The 24,136-nt window shown below is 42.1% G+C and overlaps 3 protein-coding genes across 3 annotated transcripts; 1 reads left to right on the plus strand and 2 right to left on the minus strand.

Annotated features, from left to right (window-relative positions):
* Window positions 1-2,350: 2,350 nt before the first annotated feature.
* Window positions 2,351-14,835, plus strand: LOC101856542 (renalase). Its single transcript, XM_035968825.1, has 5 exons — window positions 2,351-2,675; window positions 8,026-8,157; window positions 9,555-9,782; window positions 11,550-12,314; window positions 13,915-14,835. The coding sequence occupies exons 2-5, from the start codon at window positions 8,061-8,063 to the stop codon at window positions 13,989-13,991; spliced, it is 1,167 nt and encodes a 388-aa protein (XP_035824718.1). The 5' UTR covers window positions 2,351-2,675; window positions 8,026-8,060; the 3' UTR covers window positions 13,992-14,835.
* A 935-nt stretch (window positions 14,836-15,770) lies between these two features.
* On the minus strand, window positions 15,771-16,520 carry LOC101862762 (uncharacterized protein K02A2.6). Its single transcript, XM_005089381.1, has one exon. The coding sequence runs from the start codon at window positions 16,518-16,520 to the stop codon at window positions 15,771-15,773; it is 750 nt and encodes a 249-aa protein (XP_005089438.1).
* Window positions 16,521-20,490: 3,970 nt separating this feature from the next.
* On the minus strand, window positions 20,491-21,132 carry LOC106011311. Its single transcript, XM_013080483.1, has one exon. It carries the CDS (start codon window positions 21,130-21,132, stop codon window positions 20,491-20,493), a length of 642 nt encoding a protein of 213 aa, XP_012935937.1.
* Window positions 21,133-24,136: the final 3,004 nt, after the last annotated feature.

The raw sequence follows: 24,136 nt of genomic DNA on the forward strand, positions 1-24,136 counted from the left end.
TGATTATTGGAAAGACTCCTGTGTATGTCGTTGGTCGTCTGTCTCCTTCGATCTCTCTGGCTTCATTAGCAGCTTGGTCTGCTGCCTCATTTCCTTCTATTCCAACATGGCTTGGAATCTACTGGATTTTTATTGTGGCTCTGGCTTCACTGAACTTAGGGCGCAAATCATTCATGTCCGAGCTGTTACCCAGCAGCCCCTTGCAGAGGGACTGACTGTCAGTCAAGATCAGCACATTGGTCCTACTGTGGCAATTGTCGGCAATCCATTGTGCAGCAGACATCATTGCCTGGCATTCCTCGTCATAAGATGATGTAAGGAATGCACCTTTAGTTTTAATAATTTCTGTTCGTGGTGGTTCATCATTTATTATCACTACTGCTGCTGCTCCACCTTCGCGGTATCCTGCGACTGCTGATCCATCGGTGAAAATTGTCACATCCGGCCCGACCTCTTTGATCACATCCTCAGCTGCTTCACGTGCCTTTACAGGATCATCACCTTTTCCTTTTACTCCTCTCAGTTCTGTCCGAATTTCGATTTCGCCATGGGTCTCCCATGGACAAGCTCTCATCAGATTGATCGGCCATCGATTCTCTGCTTCAGGGGGGAGGTGGTCTGCTAGATCGGTGCCCATCCGAAACCAACTTTTCCTGCGGTTTTTAGGCTTGACTGCTTGATCAAGGGCTTTCTTTCTAGGATGGTTGTCTGGTAATCTCTTAGCCATCTCTATAGACTTGAGGCATGTTCTTTTTGTATAGGTGGTGTACTGCTCAGTTCTGGTCTCATAGCGCAGCGCTTCTGTTGGTGTTGTTTTCAGCTGACCTGATACAAGTCGGAGGGCTTTGTTTTGTATTCTGCCCAGGGCCTTTGCACTAGTCTCACTCAGCCAAGGCTGCCACGCTGGGGCAGCATAATCCAACTTGCTTTTCACAAACATCTGATATATTTTCTTGAGCGACTCCTTACCCCAGCCCCATTTTGAGTTGCTGACAGCACCGATAACCTTCATTTTAGAGGTTGCACTTTTGGACACCTCTTCAATGTGCTTGTTGAAGGTTAGCTGTCTATCCAGGTAGACGCCCAGCTGACGTGGAGTGGGGTTGAATGGTATCTTTTTCCCTTCGATCTGAATTATTGGTTGCCACGTTGCCTCCTTCACCCGTGTTGAGAAGAAGCACACTTCACTCTTGGTTGCATTCAAGGTAAGCTTCCATTCATTGCTCCATTTCACAACCACATCCACAATCAACTGTGTCGCTTCATTTGCCTTTGCTCTCTTTGCGTGACTGGCCAGTATTTGTGCAGTCATCAGCGAACATTGAGTAGATCAGCTTGGCGGAGGTTAGTTGTTGAGTCAGGGTTTGGGAGGGATTCTGCCAGGTTGTTTATGAGGAATATAAACAGCAGCGGTGATAGTACAGCTCCTTGGGGAAGCCCTTGCTTGAAATTCTGGCTCTTGCTTGTTTCTCCGTTCAGGCGAACATGGGCTTGTCTGTTTCTCAGGAAACCATGGATCCATCTGATTGCACGCAACGGAACTCCCTTGTCAGCCATTGACAGTAATAGTCTTTCACGCTAAACCGTACCATATGCCTTGGAGTAGTCCAGCAGGACTAGGACCGATCGATGGAATGTTGGCTTTTGTTGAAAACCATCCTCAATTCCTTGACAGATTCTGATGATCTGGTCCGTGCAGCTATGACCTTGGCGAAAGCCTGCCTGAATATCTGCAATCCATGCATTCTTCTCTGACAGGTAATAGATTCTTTCAGTGTGCATCCTTTCTATAACTTTCACGACACAGGATGTCAAACTAATAGGTCGAAAGGATGTCATATCACTAGGTGACTTACCAGCTTTCAAGAGAGGAATGATAAGTGCCTTACGCCAGTCTTGTGGGCACGCTGCTTGGTGAAGCGACAGATTACATGTGCTGAGCAATTCTTTCAATGCGAGTGGGCCAAGCTCTTTTAGGAAAGATGGTGGTATATCATCAGGTCCTGGAGCACTTCTTCTCTTCATTTGTGTTATGGCACGCTCCAGCTCTTTCATAATGAAGTCTGTGTATGATTGCTGTTCATCTTCGCTGTTCGTATCGTCATACAGCAGGCGCTTCAATCGGAGTTTGTTTCTTCTGCGCTCCTCTTGGGTAAATTGGAGCTTACTGATTTTTGCATACCGGTAGTGCTGGGCAAAAAGCTCAGCTTTCTTCTTTGCTAATGTTATCCTTTTCCCGTTGTGTTTCAGTACTTTGTTGGGAGAGTTGGTATCTGGTGATCCATTTAGAGACTTGATGTGTGATGATGATGATGATGATGATGATGATGATAATAATGATGATGATGGGGTTCTATGCTGATCAAAGCGTTAGGCTACACTGCTTACTCAAGACACTTATTTTGTTTCTCGGTACTTTTCCTTTCACGTGACTTCAATAGTCGTCAGTCTTACTATTTATTATTAATTTAGGTTCCAGAAGAATTAGTTTCGTGCTAGATATTCAGCGACGTCCATATTTCATATTTTTAGAGTACAATATGGCGGCCTCCAGCTGGTTTTCCAAATAGTAAACAATGCACGTCGGCACCGTTGCATAATGTTTAGTGGATGCATGAGTTGGATCTACCTTTGCCCTTAGCCTTAGTTTAGTGCTCGCTTTGGCTTTCATCAAGGTAATTCCTGGTTTCATCTTACACTTTTTATAACTCTGAACATTTTACCAAGGTAAAGATGCAAGATATAATATCTAATCTACTACATCTAGATAGATCTAGATCTAGATCTAGATCTATATATCTAGATCTAGATTATAGATCTAGATCTAGATTCTAGATATAGATCTAGATCTAGTAGATCTAGATCTAGATCTAGATTCTAGATATAGATCTAGATATAGAACTAGATATAAAAGGATGCCCGGAGAAAATAATTCTAATAGTACTACTGTGTAGGAGGGCTGCTAGAATCTAGATCTAGATCTAGATCTAGAATCTAGATATCTATCTACACAATCTAGATCTACTATCTAGATCTAGATCTATTATTCTACAACCTTTTAGCTCTAACTAGTCTAGGCTAATGCTAATGTCTCTGTGACTAATGACACTTCATGACAAATGTGTAGTGTAGGCTAGATCTAGAACTAGATCTAGATCTAGAATGGGGGTTTTTTTCACGATTACAATAATGGACTTGACTGTTAACATTATTTGCGGAAGAACTTCCTTAATGTGAGGGACCACCCAACAAAGATAATAAACAGAAAGAAGAGACCTGGATCTACTAACCTTTACCCTGACCCCTACCCTACCATTACCGTTCATTGTCCCTAGCAGAAGGGCTTCTGAAATGAGCGACCACTCAAACAAAAACAATAAATCAGACACATAACCCTGACCCAAACCCTATCCCTACCCTTCCCCTAACCTTACCCTTACACCTAGATCTCTATCCCAAACCCTTTACTTTAACCCTCTCTTCTACTCTGTTTCATAGCACAGTGGACTGTGTTTATGTAACAAGATGGTTAAGATGAAAGAATTTTGATGGATGGTGGTAAAAATGACCTTCTGTATCTTTCTTTTATTTCAGATCAGAAGCTTCTAAGGTCTTTTACCTCTGACTGATGAGGGAGCAATTTTTAAGGGATGTTATTTGTTTTTGTACAAAAAGATAGAATCAATTTTTGGGGGGGAAGAGGCTAGCCGTACTTAATGACGGCTAGACTGGCAGTCTAGCCGTACTTAAGTACGACCTGTACTTATTCTTAATATGATGGCTAGACTGACCTATTTACAAAAAATAGGCCTACTGAATTGTAAATATACATTTTTAGTGTGCAGTACCTAAAGTATTTGTATTTGAGACGAAACCAGGGGCCTTAATGACAGTGCATGTATTTTAAACCTCCTGTTTTCTAATGTTAATAGGGCCTAAGATAAGTACGGCTAGACTGGCAGTCTAGCCGTACTTAAGTACGGGTAGATATCCAGGCTAGCCGTACTTAAGGACGGCTAGACTGTCAGGCTAGCTGTACTTAATATTGATGGCTGAATTGTAAATGAAATTTTTAGTTTGCAATGCCTAAAGTATTTGTATTTCAGACAAAACCAAAAGGTGCCTTACTGACTTGCATGTATTTGAACCTGAATAATTACTAGATCTAGATCTAATGAGACCTGTGTACTTAACAGGCTTGAGTCGATTGGGCCAAACCTAGATCTAAGTACGGCTAGCCACTTCGGGTTTTTTTTTGGTGCAAGCTGTAAAATATGTGATCCAAGTAGGGGAATGCAGATGTTGAAATTTTGCATGCTTTCCGTATTAATCGATTTAATTTTTCTTTATCTTGTTGTCTTGTGTTCCCAGTCCATGCTGATACAGAAATTGATTCTCATTATAATGCTTTCTATGGTTGAATGATAGAATATGGACATCAGTGTTTTATCAACTTTAAAATACATGAGCTTCCTTAGAAAAAAATAGTCTTTTGTTCACTTTTTTTAATGCAGGAGAGAAGTGTGGACACGCCAGTGGAGTTTGTTGTCTGTTGTTACACCCAAATGCGTATAATCTGACACTTGCTCGATGTTCTCACTTTTCATTTCGAGTTGCTGCAGGGGCTTTTCTAAAGTTAACAACAAGTTCCTTTGGGTTTTTTCACATTTAAAAGCAGCTTATGATTTTCACACCATTCAGAAAAGTTAAGAACAAAATTCCAGTTAGCAGTTTCATTATGGTTAGCCTGAATGAGCCCAATTATTGTTGAATCATCCGCAAATTTGATCAACTTGATGTTACTGTTGTTTATTTGGCAATCGTTGGTGTATAGTGTGAATAAAACTGGTGACAAAACACATCCTTGAGGGGCCATCTTTATGATAAAGATCAGAAACGTAAACGTCTAGCTACGTAACACTTACAAAGTTCACTTACACTAGATCATTCTTGAGCAAAAATGTGCATGCGAGTCAATTGAATTTGATTGTGTGCATAGTTCAATATCTACAAGGCTTGGGCCACTGATATATTCACGGTATATTTTATCAAACTCAATAAATGGCAAATTATATGTAGTTTCTGACCTGGATGTTTAGGTCTAGAGCAGTGGTTCTTACCTAAGTAGGTCAAACACCAGCTGCTCAGTGAGTCAGTCTTGGGGATTCAAATACAAAGAAGTCAGTGTCAGGGGTTCAAATACAAAAGGAGTCCATTCGGCTCTCCCCTCTTGAAGGGATCGGTATCCCCAACAAGTAAAACCCACTGGTCTAATAATAAATGATAGGTAATATTTTGTATGTATGTGAAGCAGCGTAGTGAAATCAGGCGCTCGTCAAAATACAGAAATCGGAGAAACAGGTATTTTTCTCCCAGTTTGGACCCTTTTATCTAATTTTTTTTTCATTTTTTTGGCTCAACGTCTCTTTGGTTTTTTTGGTTTTGTAAAGTGTTTTTACGGCGCTCGCAACTGCATAAGGTCATATGAGCGCGCAGGACACACTAATATTTTCAGTTGGTAGGAAATTTTGCCCGGGTGGTGGCCGAAGCCTATAAGATAAGATAAGATAAGATACATCTGTATTGTCCAGATCCTGGCACATTGGTTTGGTGTTCCACATTGGTTTGGTGTTCCACCACGAGTACACACACACACACGCACACACACACACACACACACACACAAACACACACACACATGCACGCACATGCACACACAAGTAGGCTTACAATCACATACATAATATAAATGAGCAGCAATATAAACGATAATAATCGTAAGCTAGATACACACTCAATGTTATTTTGATGCATGCTCTAAGGTCGTAAGTACACTAAACAAGATGGTTAAGATGGAAGCATTTTGATAGATGATGGTAAAAATGACCTTCTGTAACTTTCTTTGTTACAGATCAGAAGTATGGGTCTTTTACTTCTGACTGATGTTTTTATTTGAGGGAACAAGGGATGTTTGTTGTCTAAAAAGATGGAATTAATTTTCTTAGTGCAAGCTGTTATGTACAATTCATCCAAGTACGGGAATGAAGATGTTGAAATTTTACATGCTTTCCGTATTAGTCGATTTAATTTTTCTTTATCTTGTTGTCTTGTGTTCCCGGCCCATGCTGTTATACAAAAATTGATCTTACTTTCTATGGTTGAATGGTAGAACATGGACATCAATGTTTTATCAACTTTAAAATACTTTAGCTTTCTAAGAAAAAATAGTCTTTTGTTCACTTTTTTATGCAGGAGAGAAGTGTGGACACGCCAGTTGAGTTTGTTGTCTATTGTAACACCCAAATACTTATAGTCTGACACTTGCTCGATGTTTTCACATTTCATTTTGAGTGGCTGCAGGGGCAGTTTCTTTATTCTAAAATCAACGACAAGTTCTTTTGTTTTTTTCACATTTAAAAGCAGCTTATGATTTTCACACCATTCAGAAAAATTAAGTACAAAATTCCGGTAAGCGGTTTCGTTATGGTCAGCCTGAATTAGCCCAATTATAGCTGAATCATCTGCAAATTTTATCAACTTGATGTTACTGTTGTTTATTTGGCAATCGTTCGTGTATAGTGTGAATAAAACTGGTGACAAAACACATCCTTGAGGGGCCCCTGTATTTGTTGTGATGTATGTCGATGAAGAATGTTTTAATTTTACATACTGGGTTCGGTTGGTAAGAAAATTGCCTATCCATGATATTAAATTGACGTTAACACCTATGTTTTCTAATTTCTTTAAAAGGATAGCTGGCTGGATAGTATTAAAGGCTGACGAAAAATCAACAAACAGGATCTTTAAGGGATCTTTAACGTGCGCAGCTTGCACACAGGCCCTCCGAGATTTTTCGCCCTTGTCCGAGAAGGCTAGGTGTAGATCTTTCCTACCAGAAGATCAGGGGTGTGGCAGAAAGACAGCAGTAAGGAGGAGCCAAGGAGTAGCAGTAGAAAGGCTGCAGAAAGAGTCAGGAGCCCAGAGGAGGGGGCAAAGGAGGTGAGGGGGTGGGGGCAGAAAGTGGAAATGAAAGCAGACGACAGAACATGGCAAGAGAGCGGGAAAGGAGGTGAAAGGAGACAATTTTAGAGAAGAAAATTTTTTGGTCGCTACCCGGATTTAAACCCGAGACCTTTGAATGAGAGTCCTACACCTTAACCTCTAGGCCACGAGAGCCCCCTCAACATCTTTATGTCCGTATAAAAACATATTTCCATTTGAATTTTTTTTTTTTTTTATTTGTTAAATGCACAAAAATTGTCATTTTTTTGTTTTCAAGGACTCTTTAGCTATAGATTTAAGAGTTACCAAACTTTGGTGATCATTTTACGGCTAATTTCACTTCTGAGACCATGCAACCTCCTCCTCCTTCAATCACAAATATTACGACTTGTATTAACGATAAATGGATAATTTTTAAACTATAGTAAGACCAATGAAAAAGCTTTAAGATGATACCAATAAAACCCCATATGCTCCAAATTTGACGAGCGCCTGATTCCACCATGTCATGACATATATATATAAATATATATATATGTGTCAGGATGCGATGGAATAAGGCGCTCGTCTATTTTTGGGCATATGGAGTAATTGGTATCATCTTAAAGCCTGATCATTTGCCTTGCTTTGAATGAAAAAATATCTTTCTATCTTGAATAGAAATCGAGATATTTGTGATTGAAGAAGGTGGGGGTCACCGGGTTCAGAGTAAAATTAGCAAGAAAATGGCTGCCACAGTTTGGTGACTTCCATAGCTTACGGGTCTTTGATTACTTTGAAAACCCTTAAATCAACATCTTTCGGTAAAATCCACTAAAAGATGTTGGGCCAAAAAACAAAAATTCGATAAATATTTTGTCAAACCAGCAAAAAAATGCTGGTTTCTTCAATTTCAGTATTTTGACGAGCGCCTGATTTCACCAAGGTGCCTCACACCCACCCATATGTATATATATATATTTTATCTGTAGTTCAATGTTATGCTACTCCTACTATAAATGTGTCTATTTTATTAATCTTAAGAAAAACACAGCCTGTTACAAGCATCAAGCACTGTCATGAAGATTGCAATCATTGGTGGAGGAATCGCAGGACTGACGTGTGCAGCAAGACTAGGCCAGCTTGGCATATCAGATGTAACAGTCTTTGACACTGGTAAGCATCATCAAGCAGTAGGCTGCAGACAACCATATTAACCCTATCCATACGTCTTGTTTTACTATCGTATCCATACAACGTGGGGAACTCTGTGCCACCACTTTCCAAAAAGGAAATTTGCTCTTTGATCCGATCCGTACGCTTTGCATAGCAGTCTGTCAAAATTATTTTTTGAGAAATACTGAAAGTTTCAAAGAGATCGTCGTACTAGAAGTATTCTAAAATGTGAAGAATACAACCCCGGGGTACAAAATGACCCCAGGGCGTACGGATAGGGTTAAACAGATTCATGAGAAAGAAAAATGGGGTCTCAGGTCTTAAGCGCTTAAAGCTCAAGCATTGTTTACAATTTTCAATGAGTGAAGAGGGCCCTAATTTTCTTACCCTTAGAACAGTGCTTTTTAGTAAAATAATAACTATAAAAAGCAACCATATCATTATGTAACAAGAGCCTTTGAAATGGCATAAAATGCTTTTCACTTCTGTATAATATATGAGTTTAAGATTGACACCCTACTAGATGCACAAAGATCATTTTGAAAGGGGGCGGGGATATAAAAGAACCATTCAATCAGCTGATCAGCATGAAAAAGGGGGATAAGAACACTATAGTATGCAGAAAAGGTGCAACCCCTTTGACATATAGAGACTTGGAAAGTTTCACCATATGATGGTGATGCAGCAGAATGTTTATATCTCTCAGCATGTTCAGGGGTCAATCATGATTCATGAGATGTGAGAATATTAAAAGCATAAAGATAAAATTTTCATTTTGATTGCACAGTGTCAATTGTAAACAGTCGTGGTAACATTAAGTATGATTTTAAAAGACAATGGTAATTGTCTCAAATTTGATTATTTAAAAAGAGCCTCCTCAAAGCAATGGAAAAAAGACAACCTCAACTTGTTGACATGCTTCTCTCAAAATAGGACGCACTAATTTGTTTTCATTCATTACTTCACCCGTTGCATTCATTCCACACTTTTGCTCTGATGACTAGTGGGGATCTCAGTTTCTTCTCTTTAAATAAATGGTTTTTAGTCCTTCAAGCAGCTCCATGTAGTGTTTGGACTCTTTGAGCTTATGAAGTCCTTAGTACATGATGTTCTCAGATTTCTTAAGCAGTTGTTAAAGACAAACACAAAGATAACATTGACTTTTAATGTGCCATATAAGATAATAATAGAACAATGTCATCCCTTCAGAGGCTGAAATGACAAATAAAGAGGCGCTTGGGTTTGGGGGGTCTGTGCCAGTTTGATTTTACTAACTTTTGGCAGGATTTGGAATACAGTCTTTTAAGAAATACTTGTGGCAGTTACTGTTCTGATGGATTTACAGTGGTTCATGTTGTTTCAAATTAAACATGTACATTTTTCCCCCCATAAAACAGGCAAACATGCAGTCGGTGGAAGATGCTCAAGTCGCATTGTAAACATCAATGGGCAGCTGTCAGTGTTTGACCACTGTGTGCAGTATTTCACAGCTAGTGACCCCAGGTTCAAAAAGATCTTGAGCTACTTGATCAGAGATGGTGCAGTGACACAATGGAAAGGTCCAGTCGGCCATCTTCAGAGAGGAAGATTTCAGGCTGATTCACAATTTACTCAAGCTTATGTTGGTAAGTAGAAGATAGCTTTGAAAATTTTGAAATTTTATTACAGTCCAGCTAACTCACAGCAAAATCAGCAGGTAGCGGAAATCTTTTTGTGCTCAAATTTTAAATATTTAGAATATAATACATCATGATAATAATGATAATAATAATTATAATTGCATCTTTTATATAAGTATTATATATAGTGCATATCCAGGCTCTACAGCATGCTCTAATCGCTTTACAATTATAGGCCTACATGTATAAGAAAAAATCTGAGACCTGAAATTCTGTTTGCTGTCATACACGTGGTTTGCTATGCGTGTGCTAAACTGTACAGTCAAATCCCATTATACCGCCTATGTTGGGAAGAGCATGAAGTTGGAGGTACAGCAGGGCTGGAGGTACAATGAGGTTTTCATGTCCCCTGCTAAATACATGGGTGAGTCCTCACTAAATAAAAGCCCCACAGGAATTCATCAGCTTGTAAGTTTTTGGGCTGATATCTGGCGATGCCGGATTTTTGGGGGGGTTTGGGGGGGGGGGGTGAGATGGCGAGGTCACTTAAAAGTTTCTCCAGGTGACTTAAATAGTCAGATTCGCGCGGAGAGCGAAATTTGATGCTGAATTACAAAGTTATATTTTATTTTAAATGTACTCTTCTATATTACACACATTGTATTGTGTTTGCTTTTGACACACTACATCACCGTAGATCTATCTATCCATTTTTCCTGAAATCTACAAGACAAGGGTGGGGAGGAGAGTTGCACAGGGAGGGAGCAAATTAGAGAAAAGTGTTTGATCTAGACCTAGGCGCTAGCTTGTTGAGACGTGTGTGAAAGTTTGTCTAGCAACCACAGAGTGGATGTGCCATGCACTGTGTGTAGCCAAGTGTGTACTGTGTATTTCTGGTGGCCAGTTCGCTGGCGATGTACACCTGAGACAGATGGCTGATGGCGGTGTAAAGGCGCAAATACTGTGTTTATATAGGGGATTCTTTTTCGTACATTGGCAAAACCTGGTGGTAAGCGGGGCTGGGGGTTCAACAGAGGGGAAGGGGTACATGGAGGGGAGGTTTGACTGTATATATTTCCATATATAGTAGCATGAACCAGTACTGAGTGGATGCATTCTGCATAACGTTTGATAGCTTTAGAATGTTGTTGGAAATTTTCAAATTTGATTTGACCATTTCTATTAAATGGATGCCATGTCAGAAGATAGAACAATTAAGACAAGTTTTTATAGACACCTACATGAAGCACTAACATTATGTGCAGTAATAGTAGTCCTTTAGATTGTTTAATCATGCAGTAAGTATCAAATTAACATCACAGCATTCTCAGACTGGTTTCCTCCTTGATATGTTCAACTGTATCTAATTACTGGTCTTATGGTTGGTCAAGTGATTGTAGCAATAACTTGTGATTAAAGTATGAGTTCTCAGATTTATGAGTGCCTTTGCTTACTTTCATTCTCATTAGCATTCTTATTTGTCTGCCTGGAAGATATCATTTGCTGGAAAGTCTTTTTTTATTTGTTGACATTCTACAGTTTGAAAATTCTGTAAACTCTCAATGTCAGACTGTATATTTAAAGCAGTTTGTTTTGTTTTTCAAAAGTTTTAAGAAGTTGTCAAAAATTTTCTGCATTTCAGATTATACCCCTTGGAGCTGATTGTGTTATTCTCATTATATTTCAAATAAGCAGGGTTTTTTCTCTTGCTCATCAATATCTGCATGAGATTTTTGCATTTCTATTAAAAGTTTATTCTGTTCTATGTCGCAGGTGTGAATGGCATGAGGTCAGTCCCTGAAAGCCTGGCAAAGTTCTGCAAAGTTCAACGACCAGCATGGGTCAGTACTATTCAGTTTGACTATCACCTAAAGAAATGGACTGTTGACAAATGGGGTGTATATGACTTTGTAGTCATTGCTCATAACGGGAAGTGCGCTGCTAAACTGACAGAAAATGCTGGTGCTCCAGAAATCCACAGGCTTTGTCATACACGTTTTGCGTCTCGGGTTAATCCCAAGGACAGTCGCATGACGTTGTGTTCATTGTTTGTTCTCATGGTGGCTTTTGAGCGCTCACTTAAGTTACCCTACGAGGGAGCTCATGTAGCCGACAGTAACATCTCATGGATAGCCAACAACTCGGCCAAACTCAAAGGTACATCTTCATCTTCAGGGATTTTGCCAGGAAATAAATTGGAATGCTGGACAATTATCAGTTCTAAAAATTTAGCAGAGCAGAACAAAGTCCCCCAAGAACACATACCTCAGAATGTGGAAAAACGAATATCTGGCATCATGCTGGAATCTTTTGCAGAAGCAACTGGACTTAAAGGGAAGCTGCCAGTTGTACACTTTCAGAAACTACAGCTATGGGGAGCGGCCGTGCCCCTGAACACATTAGCCACCGGGTCTGAGTGTGTCTTTGATGCCCAACGTCAGATTGGAATCTGCAGCGACTGGTTGGTCAGTCCCTGTGTTCAGGGTGCAGCAGTCAGTGGACTGGCCTTGGCAGAAGCAATTGGATCCTGTATCAAAGGTATTGAACTTACTCTTGCCTTTGCTTAAGATTGTTTTGTTGTATTTCTATAGTTATTCCAAATGCGATGTAGGCTGATGGAAAATTTGATCCTACCCCCCAGGGCGGTGTTACTGACTGAAGTATCTTTAGCCCATTCCCAAAGGGGGACATTAACATGTTCTTATGCTCAGTAGAATTGTAAATGGGCTGATTCATCAATGTCGTGCTCATAACTGTGCCTGAACTGCATACGGGGAACTTCTGCTTTTTCTTTCCTAATTCTTACTATCATCATTTTTTCTCTACTTCTTTTGTATGTTTGTCTCTCTTTTGTGACCCGCTATTTCTGGGTGCCTTGATAGTCAAAGCAGACTTTGTGCTGTTGAAGTTAGAGAGGTGAGCAGAGTAAGCCTGATTCCCTGTATAGACTTCTCTGTTGACATCCACCCATTGGCACTCATGTGACCTTATGCAGTTGCGTCGCCGTAAAAACTCTACTAAAACGAAGCAAACAAGAGATTGATCCACTGTGCGCAAACAGTAGGTTCATCAACTGCTATTGTGCTGAAATAGCTTTAACAGATATCATTTTCCACCAGACTTTCACATATCTTTGGCTAGCTGTTCAAATGTACTAAGCCCAAAATTTTGAAGAAATTTTTTATTGCAGTTCCTTAACCCTATCCGTATGCACTGGGGTCATTTTGCACCCCCGGGGTTGTATTCTTTACATTTTAGAATACTTCTAGTGTGAAGATTTCTTTGAATCTTTCAGTATTTCTCAAAAAATCATTTTGACAGACCACTATACAAAGCTTACGGATCGGATTAACGAGTAAATTTCTTCTTTGGAAAGTGGTGGCACAGAGTTCCCCACGTTGTATGGATCTGATAGTGAAGCACGATGTTTGGATAGGTTTAATCTGTGCTGTCGGTTGCATATGCTCAATAAATAGTTTGTCAAAACTCAAATTGTAATGTTGAAAACAAGTTACATAAAATAGGTACAATTGTTAAAAGAATGAAACAGTTTTTCCTCTCAAGTGAAAAATGTTGCTTTTTTGGACATTTGAACAGCTGACGACTATATGTGATTGTTACTTTAATATTTTTCTTTAAGGCTTTTCGGTTTCTTTCTCATTCATGTTTCCTTTATCCTACAGGCTAAGTCCTCTACCTTCTAAATGATGAAGCCTGATTCGTTGATTAGTAGTGGAGTGTTCATCTCACCAAAATACTGAAACAATTCTTTCCCTTACTCCTGTGATTTTTCTTTTACCTTTGCATTTTTATGCATGTTTTTTTTTTTTATGTCCATAGGATAAGTCAAAGTGATTTGCAACTTCCATTGCATTTCATAACTTAAACTACTGTTCCAGATTTCATAATGGAGTAAAAAATGTGCAGCATCTTTAGAAAGTTTTGCAATGAGATTATTTCACTCAAAACAATAGAAGGATGAAAATCATATGGGTTTTTTTATTATTATTATTATTGATAAGACACAGAATGATGCAAGACTCAAATTAATTGTTCACCTTTGTAACTTTTTCAAAATGGTGATATAGACTTACCCATGTTGCCTAATTAGTTATTTTGTTTCTTATCTTTTTTTTAGGGAACAAGTCAAGCACCAGTTTACAGCCATTGTTCAAAGAAGAGAGTCAGAGCAACCCTATCGGAGCCTTTCCATGATTACCTTCTGTGGCAGATCTAAGCGCACAGAGGTACCTCAACTGCTCAGCTCTACCCCAACAATAATGGGGACACCTAGTCTACCTGTAATGGGTTGGACTTGCAATTTTTTTTTAATTGTAAATTTGAATCGCTTCTTAGCCAGATAGGGCATTGCAGCTTTTAGGAATGTACTTTACCTCCTATTCTTCTGTTTACCTTGCAACGAATGGGTACGTATAGCTGGTGGTAGAAATAAAATACATTAATGATAATGCTTTGTGTCGAACGAGCTGCAATTTTGTACATCAACGGAAAGAAGCCTTTTGCAGTTTTCACAAACGATTTGGTTTTTGTTTCATTAGTTACTATTTCTCAATTGATATTGTTCCTCTGTCAGTACTGTTTATTTTTTTCTTTCCAGATTTTAAAAAGAAGTGCAATTTTTATACGCAGTCTGGCATGTGTTATACTCTTGTGTATATAATGGAGAAACAATGGATAACAGAGAGGTCAGGATAGACTGGTTTAATGAGCTGTTGTAGCTAGGTGAACACTGTTGTACGACTTTTCAGTATGTTGTTAGTGAGTTTTAGGCTTCTGGACATTAGTAATGATTCATGTTCGCATTACAATGAATTACACGTTATAAATTACAGCTATGTAACATCTCCCTTTTCAAATCTGGACCCTCTGTATAATCGGAAATGGAATGAGACTCTAGTTACTTTTCCACTTATAATTAATTTAATACTGGAATACTGAGTCCACTTGACTTAATTATTTGAACTTCCATCTCAGTGTTTGTTTTCGTAGCCACTATGTGAACTTCACAATTTCACAATATAAAACTGACTAAATCAGACTTCAACTGTTCATAGGTTTCACACCATGATTCATGTTATTGTCTAAGTAAGGTTTTACGGCGCTCGCAACTGCACAAGGTCATATGAGCGCCAAGGGGTGGATGTCAACAGAGAAGACCAAACTGGGAATCAGGCTTACTCTGCTCACCTCTCTAGCCTCAACAGTACAAAGTCTGCCTCGACTATCAAGGCACCCCGGAAATAATAGTTCGCAAGAGACTGACAAACATACAAAAGAAGTAGAGGGAAAATGACGATAGTAAGGATAAGGAAAGAAAAAGCAGCATTTCCCCCTATGTTGTTCCAACACAGTAGGCATATAAGCATGACATTGATAAATCAGCCCATTTACAATTCTACTGTGCATAAGAACATCTTAATATCCCCCCTTTGGGAATGGCCTCCAGACAATTTCAGTCAGTAGCACTGCCGGTAGAACTGTTGTTGTCATACAGAACTAAATATAACTTTTACACTGTTCGTAAAACTGTAGTTTTCATACAAAACTGAATTTAACTTAAACACTGTTTGTTAACTTAACACTATGATTACACCTAAGTTGTGAATCTGAATTAAATGTCAACTGTTCCTAGATTACACACCGTGATCATTTTAGCCCACACCATTGTTAAATTTAATTGTCTCTGTATCTATGAGGTTTTTGGATCACTCGACCAGGTCTTGTGGTTTTCATAGGTTCTTGCTCTGAAGCTCGAATTTGTTGCGATGACACCAGATCTTGAAGTGCCAGCTCTTGCGGTGGGTTTGCTGGTGTAGACCTATCTCCTTGTCCCTCAAGAATGTCATTCGAAAGGGTTGGTTGTCCTCAGGTCATGGTATTTCTCTTTAGTGCACATCAAGTGTTGTCTGTTACGGCGCTGCACTCCATACTTCGTTTTGATGGTGAATGAACGAGGGGTTGCTGCTTTGGTGATCACTTGTTCTGGTTCCCATGTACAATTACACCTGTACCTAATAAAGTCACAGGGTTCATCTCTGGTAACTTGTGGGCATTCTGGTCATGCCTCTGCTTCACTTTTCTGTTACAGTTTGTCTTGCTTTTGGTTGACATAGTCGGCAGCAGGATTCTTAATTTCCTGCCCATAAACAACTCTGCAGGAGATTTCGAATTTGATTTGGGTGTTGTTCTGTAGTTCAGGGTGGCGAGATTTGTGTCTTCCCCGCTTTCCTTGGCCTTCTTGAGCAGCTTTTTTACTGTCTGAATATTCCTTTCGATAAACCCATTGGCTCTTGGGAAATTAGGGCTTGTTGTGACCAGCTGAATGTTCCACTGTGTTGTGAAGACTCTGAAATGGCATGATGAAAATTGTGGCCAATTGCCGGAGATCAAAGTCACAGGAACGCCATGTCGCACACAGATGATTTTGAGCTGTGTGATCACATGGCTGCTGGTGGTTGTGTCTAGCTTGCAGACCTCAAAATACTTTGAATGGTAATCGCAAACGAGGAGGTAGTCTTTGCCTTGCAATTGAAACAGCTCTGTGGCAAGCTTCATCCATGGCTGATCTGGGATGTCATGTGGTAGTAAAGGTTCGTTCTGTTGGGCATTCTTGTTGCATCGGCAAGTGCCGCAGCTGTTGACTGTTTCTGCAATCTGTTTCAGGCCAAAAGACTGCTGATTTTGCTCTGTTTTAGGATAATTCTTTTCCAAGATGTCCTTCATGTATGAGTTTCAACATTTCTTTCTGTAGACATTCTGAAAGGATCAACTGATCTCCTTTGAGCAAGATTCCATCACATTCTGTTAGTCCTCACAAATCGCCCAGAACTGTTTTATTTCTTTGGGTACTTTGTGCATCAAGTCTAGCCATTCTTCCGTCTGTGTTCTGAGTTTCTTCAGTGTCTCATCTTGCTTTTGCTTCTCCTTGATTTCTTCGAGTTGTTGAGGTGTTACGTGTAATCAGTTGACTACAGCGTCCACAAAGGCTTTCACTTCTGTGTCTGGGATTTCTGGTTCTTCTGTTGAGGAATAGCTGCTTTCTGTCTCTCTTGACGGTGTCAGACAACGCTTTTTCCTTTCCCTTCTTGTATGAGACTTCTAAGTCATACAACTGCATTCATAATAGGAATCTCTGGATCCTTGCTGTACACCTGTTCTAGGGTTTCTTCATAATGGCGACAATTGGCTTGTGGTCTGTCCACATTTGACTTTTTCATCCATCCACGTACTGGTGAAACCGTTCCAGAGCTAAAACGATTTCCTGTGTTTCCTTCTCAATCTGAGCATATCGCTGTTCATCTGTTGTAGGGCTTCTCGATGCGTATGCAACTGGTTGATCTTCTTGCAACAGAACTGCCCCTAGGCCATCTTTGCTGGCGTCGCCTTCTATTGTAACAGATGTCGTTACGTCAAAGTGGCGTAGAGATGGACAAGACGACAGTGTGTTCTTTGGGTTTTTGGCAGCTTCGCCGTGTTTCTCTGTCTATTCCCATTCGTTGTCTTTTTCTAGCCACTCTCTTCAGGGTGCTGTTTCCTTGGACATGTTTGGGATGAACTTCATCAGATAGGTCACCATACCCAAGAGTCTCATGAGTTCTTGCTTGTTCTTGGGTGTTTGCATGTTTTTGATGGCAGACACGTTCTTCTCATCCACTGTGATGTCGTTTTCTGTGAGGTTGTGTCCCATGTACGTCATCTGTTCTTTGAGAAAGTCACATTTGTTGGTGTTGAATTTCAGCCCATATTCTATTGCTCTCTTGAAGACTGCTTCTAAGCGTTTCATGTGCTCTTCAATTGTGCTGCTCCACACTCAGAGATCATCGTCGTAGCAGGCTACACCGTCCAGGTCACCAAAGAACTTGTCCATTGTGCTCTGGTAGACTTCAGGTTCTGAGGAGATTCCAAATGGCATTCTCAGAAACCTCCATCTTCCAAAAGGTGTTGAGAAGGTGCACAGTTTTGATGATTCTTCGCTCAGCGGGTTTTGGTAGAATCCACTTGAGGCTTCCAATTTGGAGTAGTACTTTGCCCCAAACATCTTTGTTGATACGCCCTGAACAGCTGGAATTTGGTAGTACTCTCTTTTCAAAGCTGTGTTCAGTCTCTGTGGGTCTGGGCACAATCTTACTTTTCCATTGAGCTTGTTGACAACTATAATTGGATTGACCCTGTCAGTTGGCTCCTCTTCTTTGGTGATGACACCTAGTTGTTGTTTTTTTCATTCTTCATGGTTCTGCCTCAATTTTTCCTCTTTGAGAGTATATGATCTTTTTTTGTTGCTGCTACTATAATAGGCTCAACTTTGTCATCCTCTCATGGTGCACTCTGTGTGTAGCTTGCCCGATTCTCCAAATGCATCCTTGTATTCTGTGAGCATTTCTTCTAGTCACTTTTATTTGTGTTTGATCTCGTAACTTGTAGCAGCAAACTTGAACTTGTGGCGTCGGTAGCCTAGTGGTTAGGCTACCGGGCTCGTAATCGTGAGATTGCGAGTTCGGGGGTTCGAGCCTCAGCTCGGTCCGACGTTGTGTCCTTGGGAAAGGCACTTTACACGAACTTCCCACTTGGCTCGGTCCTATCGGAGACGGACGTTAAACTAGGAGGTCTCGTCCCTTAAATAACCTAATAGTGTTGACAGGGGTGTTAAACCTATACCATTTCAAACTTGAACTTCAATCAGGAACACAGGAGTCTCGTCTAGGGTCGAACATAAGCAAGTAATTTATTTATGATCAATATGTAAAAGGAACCATGCCTTCACAACAGGTTAGAGTATTTACATGTTACAGAGTACATGCCTTTATTAATAATTGACTCTCACACGTCTCAGTCATTCTCACATAGAATATTATTACAACACCAGCCTAGTGGTACACGTTGACTAAGATATAAAATACAAAAATGACATATTATGATAATGAAAATGTCATAAACCGACATGGAAGTGTTTCTACAAAGGGTAACATCTAAATAACCAATGTCCTGCTAAGGGAATGAAATAAGAGCAGGTCTAATTAGTTCCCTTACATAATACCTCCCCTTCAGTCTGAAGGTATCTGAAGACTAAAGTGTTCCCAGAAGCAATCACAACCTGAGAAATGTCAAAGTTCACAATATGTCCATGTCAAGGCTGGTGACGTGCGCGTCGAGGGCGAAGTTGATCCTCATGTCGTCTCCTCATCGGGCCGTCTCGTAACACATGGACCTCATAGAGTTTGTGACCCAGAAAGGCGGTCACCACAGATGGCTTCCATCTGTCCTTACGCCCACATTTGTAGGAAAGCGCGAAGCATGGGCTGTCTTTGCTGAGACGACGAGCAGGCTCATCTCGAACTTAGAGTGTAGTCTGCCTCTGCGCTGGGATGATGACGCCGAGCTACGTACGGATCTGATGTCCTGTCAGGAGCTCACTGGGACTTTTACCGCTGGCCAGCAGTGTGCGGCGGTAGTGTATGAGAAACCCCTGAAGGGCGTCCGCGGGAAGCAAGTCAGACTTCTTGAGAGACTGCTTAAAGGTCTGGACCAGTCTCTCGGCTTCTCCGTTCGTCTCAGGGTGGTAGGGGGCTCCGTGCAGGTGTTGACTGCCCTGCTGCACACACCAGGTCTGGAACTCGGCTGACGAGAAACAGGTGGCGTTGTCTGTCACAATGGCGTGTGGATAGCCAAAGTGAACAAAGTCCTCGTCGAGCCTCCGGGTGGTCGTCTTGGTTGTTATAGAGGACATGAGGTGGGTGCATCAATATGGACGGGGCTCCAAGGTTCGTCGAGGGTGATCTATGGGTGAGACGGCTGCTTAGGGGGCAGTCTCTGGTGCTCGTTGCAAGTTGTGCAGTGTCGAGCGGCGTCTTCGATATCGGCATCAATGCATGTCCAGTAGACAGCAGTGCGGGATAACTGCTTCATTCTCTGCATTCCGAAATGTCCCAGGTGCAGGATCTGGAGGACCTGGGATTGCATAGTCTTTGGGGTCGCCACTCTGTGGCCGTGGAAAATGCAGCCATTCGACAGAGACAAAAAGTCTCGAAGAACGTAGAAAGGTTTCATTTGGTCACCGAAGTTCTTGGGCCAGTTGCCTTGCAGGTGGTGGATCGCCTTGGTTAGAGCAGGGTTTTTGGATGTTTCTCCCTCTAAAACCTTCGGATTTGCAAGTGCGATTTGGCTGCCGATCAGTTTTATGGTGCAAATAGTTGCTGAGTCTGCACCAGTCTCCTCCCTGTCAAAGGATGGATCCGCCCCTACTGGCAATCTACTCAGGGCGTCTGATGTCTTGCGATATTCTATGGAGTAGTCGTATTGGCTCAGAGTGAGGGCCCATCTGGCTAGTCGATTTGCTGCCAGAGCTGGAATTGGCTTCGTTGGTCCATAGAGGGCAATCAGCGGCTTGTGATCCGTCACCAGGATGAAACGTCGTCCGTAGAGAAACTGGTGAAACTTGTTGAGACCGAAAATGATAGCCAGGGCCTCCTTCTGAATTTGGCTGTATCTTCTGTGGGTCTGCGTCAGTGTTTTTTGAGACATTGGCAATGGGTCTCTCACTGCCATCACTGTATGTATGAAACAGGACACAGCCAATTTCCATGTCTGATGCATCGCAGGATATTCCCACCTCCAACGTAGGGTTGAAGTGGGCCAGGACGGTGTCAGCACTCAGTCAGTCTTTGATATGTTGAAAAGCTGTCTGTTCAGGCGCACCTCACTGCCATTGAGTGTCTTTCTTTGTCAGACGGTACAACGGTTCCAGGATAGTCGACAGGTTTGGAAGGAATTTGCTATAGAACTGGACTTGGCCTAAAAAAATCTCACGCTGGACACGTTGGATGGTGCTGGCATCTGCATGATGGCGTCTGTTTTTGGATCTTTTGCAATGCCGTTCTTGGAAAGGTAGTGTTCTAGGAACTCTACGTGGGGCTGAGCAAAGAAGCACTTCTCTAACTGGCAGCGTAGTCCTTTGACTTGTAGACGCTGGAACAGGCCTCGTGGGATCTGCAGGTGTTCCGCCGTCCACTGCATTGTTGCCGCTGACAAGGATGTCCTCCATGTAGACTGCAACACCAGGCAGGTCTTGTGTTAACTGGTCCATGATTTCTTGGAAATAACCGTGATCCCAGGTTATTCCAAACAGCAGGCGTTTCTGTAGCAGGACGCCTATGTGAGTGCTTAGGGCAAGCTTCTTCTGCGACTCTGGGCCAAAGCAGATCTGGTTGTATGCGTCAGCGAGGTCAGTCTTCGTGAAATAGTGGCCTCGACCCAGTCTCCGCATGAGATCCTCCGGTTGTGGCATCGGGTGACGATGTGTCTCCAGTTGCTGGTTCACAGTGACAGAGTAGTCACTCATACTGCTCTGACCTTGTGTAGACTTCTTATTGATAGGTACCACTGGCGTACTATATGAGTTGAACTGGACTGACCCCCAGATACCTTTGTTGATGCCGGCTTGAATGGTACTATCCAGGTCTTCCTGTACTGCAATAGGTACTGGGCGAGGATTGTGAAAGACTGACTGGACGTCTGGCTTGAATCAAACCTCCAGCTGGAAGTCTTTGGGTGTCCCCAGCCCTTTCTTGAACGAGTCTGGGAACACCTGACATAGTTACTGGTTGGAGCTCTGCAGGGACATATCAGGCTTAATGTCTTGGAGGACTTTGTTGACTTTGTCGTACAGGAGCTGGTCCAGGGATAGACCTAGGCTTCTGCATGATTCTCGGTCGAGGAGGTTCAGCTGCAGACGGGTGACGACGAACTTTTGTTGTTCGCGTTTGTCGTCCTTAGCCAACGTAGTTGGGACTGTGATGACTCCGAGGACAGGAAGGTCTTGATCAGAGGCACACCGGTACTGGCTGTTGGTCTATTTGGCCTATTGAGCAGGTGCCATGTGTTCAAAGAGATAAAATTATCTCTGGAGCCGGTGTCGACCTATAGCTGGACTGGATGCCCCGATATATAGCACTCTTAGGTTCTGGGCTTGATGCTTGAACTCTTGATCGTCTTCACAATCGTGACTCGTTGGCTTTTTTTCTTTCGGCATGCCGCCTCAATGTGGCCCTTGATGTTGCAGAAACAGCATGTGGCAGTGGCAAAACGGCAGCTGTCAGATGTAAGGGCTCCGTCACATCTGGTGCAGCGTTTCTGTTGCAGCCATTTCTTCTCGTGATGAGACTTGTGTTGAGGTGTTGTCTGCTTAGGCCAGGACGGCTTTCCTGGCGCTCGTCTCTGCGACTGCCCGACTTTGTGGACGGCCGTGTCCTGAGACGTTAATGTCTCTTTTGCGACCTTTGAAGCCTCCTCTGCCTCTGCTGCAAGTTCGATGGCGCTGGCGAAGGTCAGCTCGTCGTCTTTGATTTTAAAAAGGGCTTTACTGGTTGCCTCGTTGTGGATGGAGCAGACAAACCGAGTCCTCATGGCTTCGTCCAGCGGGTCAGGGTCACTGATAGAGGCAGAATCGCAGGTGGCAGCTTCTTGCCTGATTCGGGCTGCCAGTTCGTTGACAGTCTCCCCTGGCTTCCTCTATGTGTTGGTCCAGAACTTGAGCTGTTCTCGTACTATGAAGCGTTTAGGGTTGTATTGATCTGTCATGTAGGCTGAGATCTCCGTCATTGACAGACTGTTGATGTCCCTTGGTGGCGACTGTTGCTGGGCCAGATTCATCAGCAGTTTGTCGCCGACACTGGACTGGTTAGTGAGGAATATTTCTGCGCGCTGATCGTCTGGAATAGCGTTAGCCTGTGTGAAGGTTTCGAACCTGGCACTTACATGACCAAAATTGAGTCGATAGTGCCGTAAGACACCTACTCAATCAATCAAAAATCAGAATCTGAACCAGTAATCCGACCAGAGCTCGATAGAGAGGTCGAATTCTCCAAACTTCGTGCTTATGACCGTCTTCTTCTACTAGACTTCGGCAAGTAACACCTCCATCTGCTGCTGCCGTTTACTCTCATCTGTTCTCGCAGCAGTTTGATCAACTCATCCTGGGACTGTGAGCGAGACATGACGACTGGTCTCTGACCGGCAGCAGCTTGTTCTGTCGCTAAAGTTATGTTTTACGGCTCACGCTTTCTCGGTGTTCTGTTCTTAGAAGAACAGGGAAAAGCACGAGACGTTGGTCGGCCTTTTGACACGTTTCACTTTTCTCGCTGTTTTGTCCTAAGATTAAGAAGGACAGGAAACCAAACCAGACGTTGATCGGCTAAGTTTGACACGTTTCACTTTTCTCGTTGTTTTGTCCTTAGAAGGACAGGAAATTACAACAAGACGTTGACCGGACAAGGTTTCGAACTATGCACGCTCTCCTGCTAAAGTATAAGTGGCGTCGGTAGCCTAGTGGTTAGGCTACCGGACTCATGATCGTGAGATTGCGAGTTCGGGGGTTCGAGCCTCTGCTCGGTCCGACGTTGTGTCCTTGAGAAAGGCACTTTACACGAACTTCCCACTTGGCTCAGTCCTATCGGAGACAGACGTTAAACTAGGAGGTCCCGCCCCGTAAATAACCTAATAGTGTTGATAGTGCGTTAAACCTATACCATTTCACCATTGTTTTTCTGCTTAAGTATGGAAGTGGTGGTTTGGTTTCAACAGAGGACAACAAGGATTGAGATTGGGTTTAATGTCTGTTAGGCGCGAGAAGAACGCCCGACCGACAGTACCTTTAGGCCCCGATCATCAGAAACTTCACTTGACCGGTTGGAGGCTCTAAAAGTAAATAAATACGACCGCCAAGGACCCTTGACGTCAATAAAAGCAAGTAATGAGGATAGAAATTGAGAGCGTGCAAAAAAATTTGACCAACTACGGATGGGGAAAGTCGAGATGATAAGTGAAACGTGTGTAGACTTTAGACTATGAGCAGGTGATAAGTCTTTGTAGACTTATCGTAACTTGATCCGTATACGAACAATAATTTTTCACCAACCTGTCTTCTCGATGTTCCCCAGGCTCCTGTGTCGCTTCCCAAGGCTTAGGAAGGCTTTCTTGCTTCGTCGAAGGCTTGTTGCAGAGGCAGGCAGCTTGGCTTGTATCTGGACCAGTCAGCTGGGCTGTGCTGTGTAGAGCAGGCTTGGCTTGGCTGTGTTTGTTTCAGCAAAGGAGCCAACGGGTCTTGGTCTTGCTTGCTCGTAGATCCTATCCTCGTCGCCGATGTTAGATCTTGTAACTTGTAACAGCAAACTTGAACTTCAACCAGGAACACAGGAGTCTCGCCTTGGGTCGAACATAACCAAGCAATATATTTATGATCAATATAATGTAACAGGAACAATATCTACACAACAGGTTAGGGTATTTACATGTTACACAATACATGTTTTCTTTAATAATTGACACATACGTCTCAGTCATTCTCA

The sequence above is a fragment of the Aplysia californica genome, unplaced genomic scaffold (assembly GCF_000002075.1).
Source record: "Aplysia californica isolate F4 #8 unplaced genomic scaffold, AplCal3.0 scaffold00005, whole genome shotgun sequence".
Classification (NCBI taxonomy): Eukaryota; Metazoa; Mollusca; class Gastropoda; order Aplysiida; family Aplysiidae; genus Aplysia; species Aplysia californica.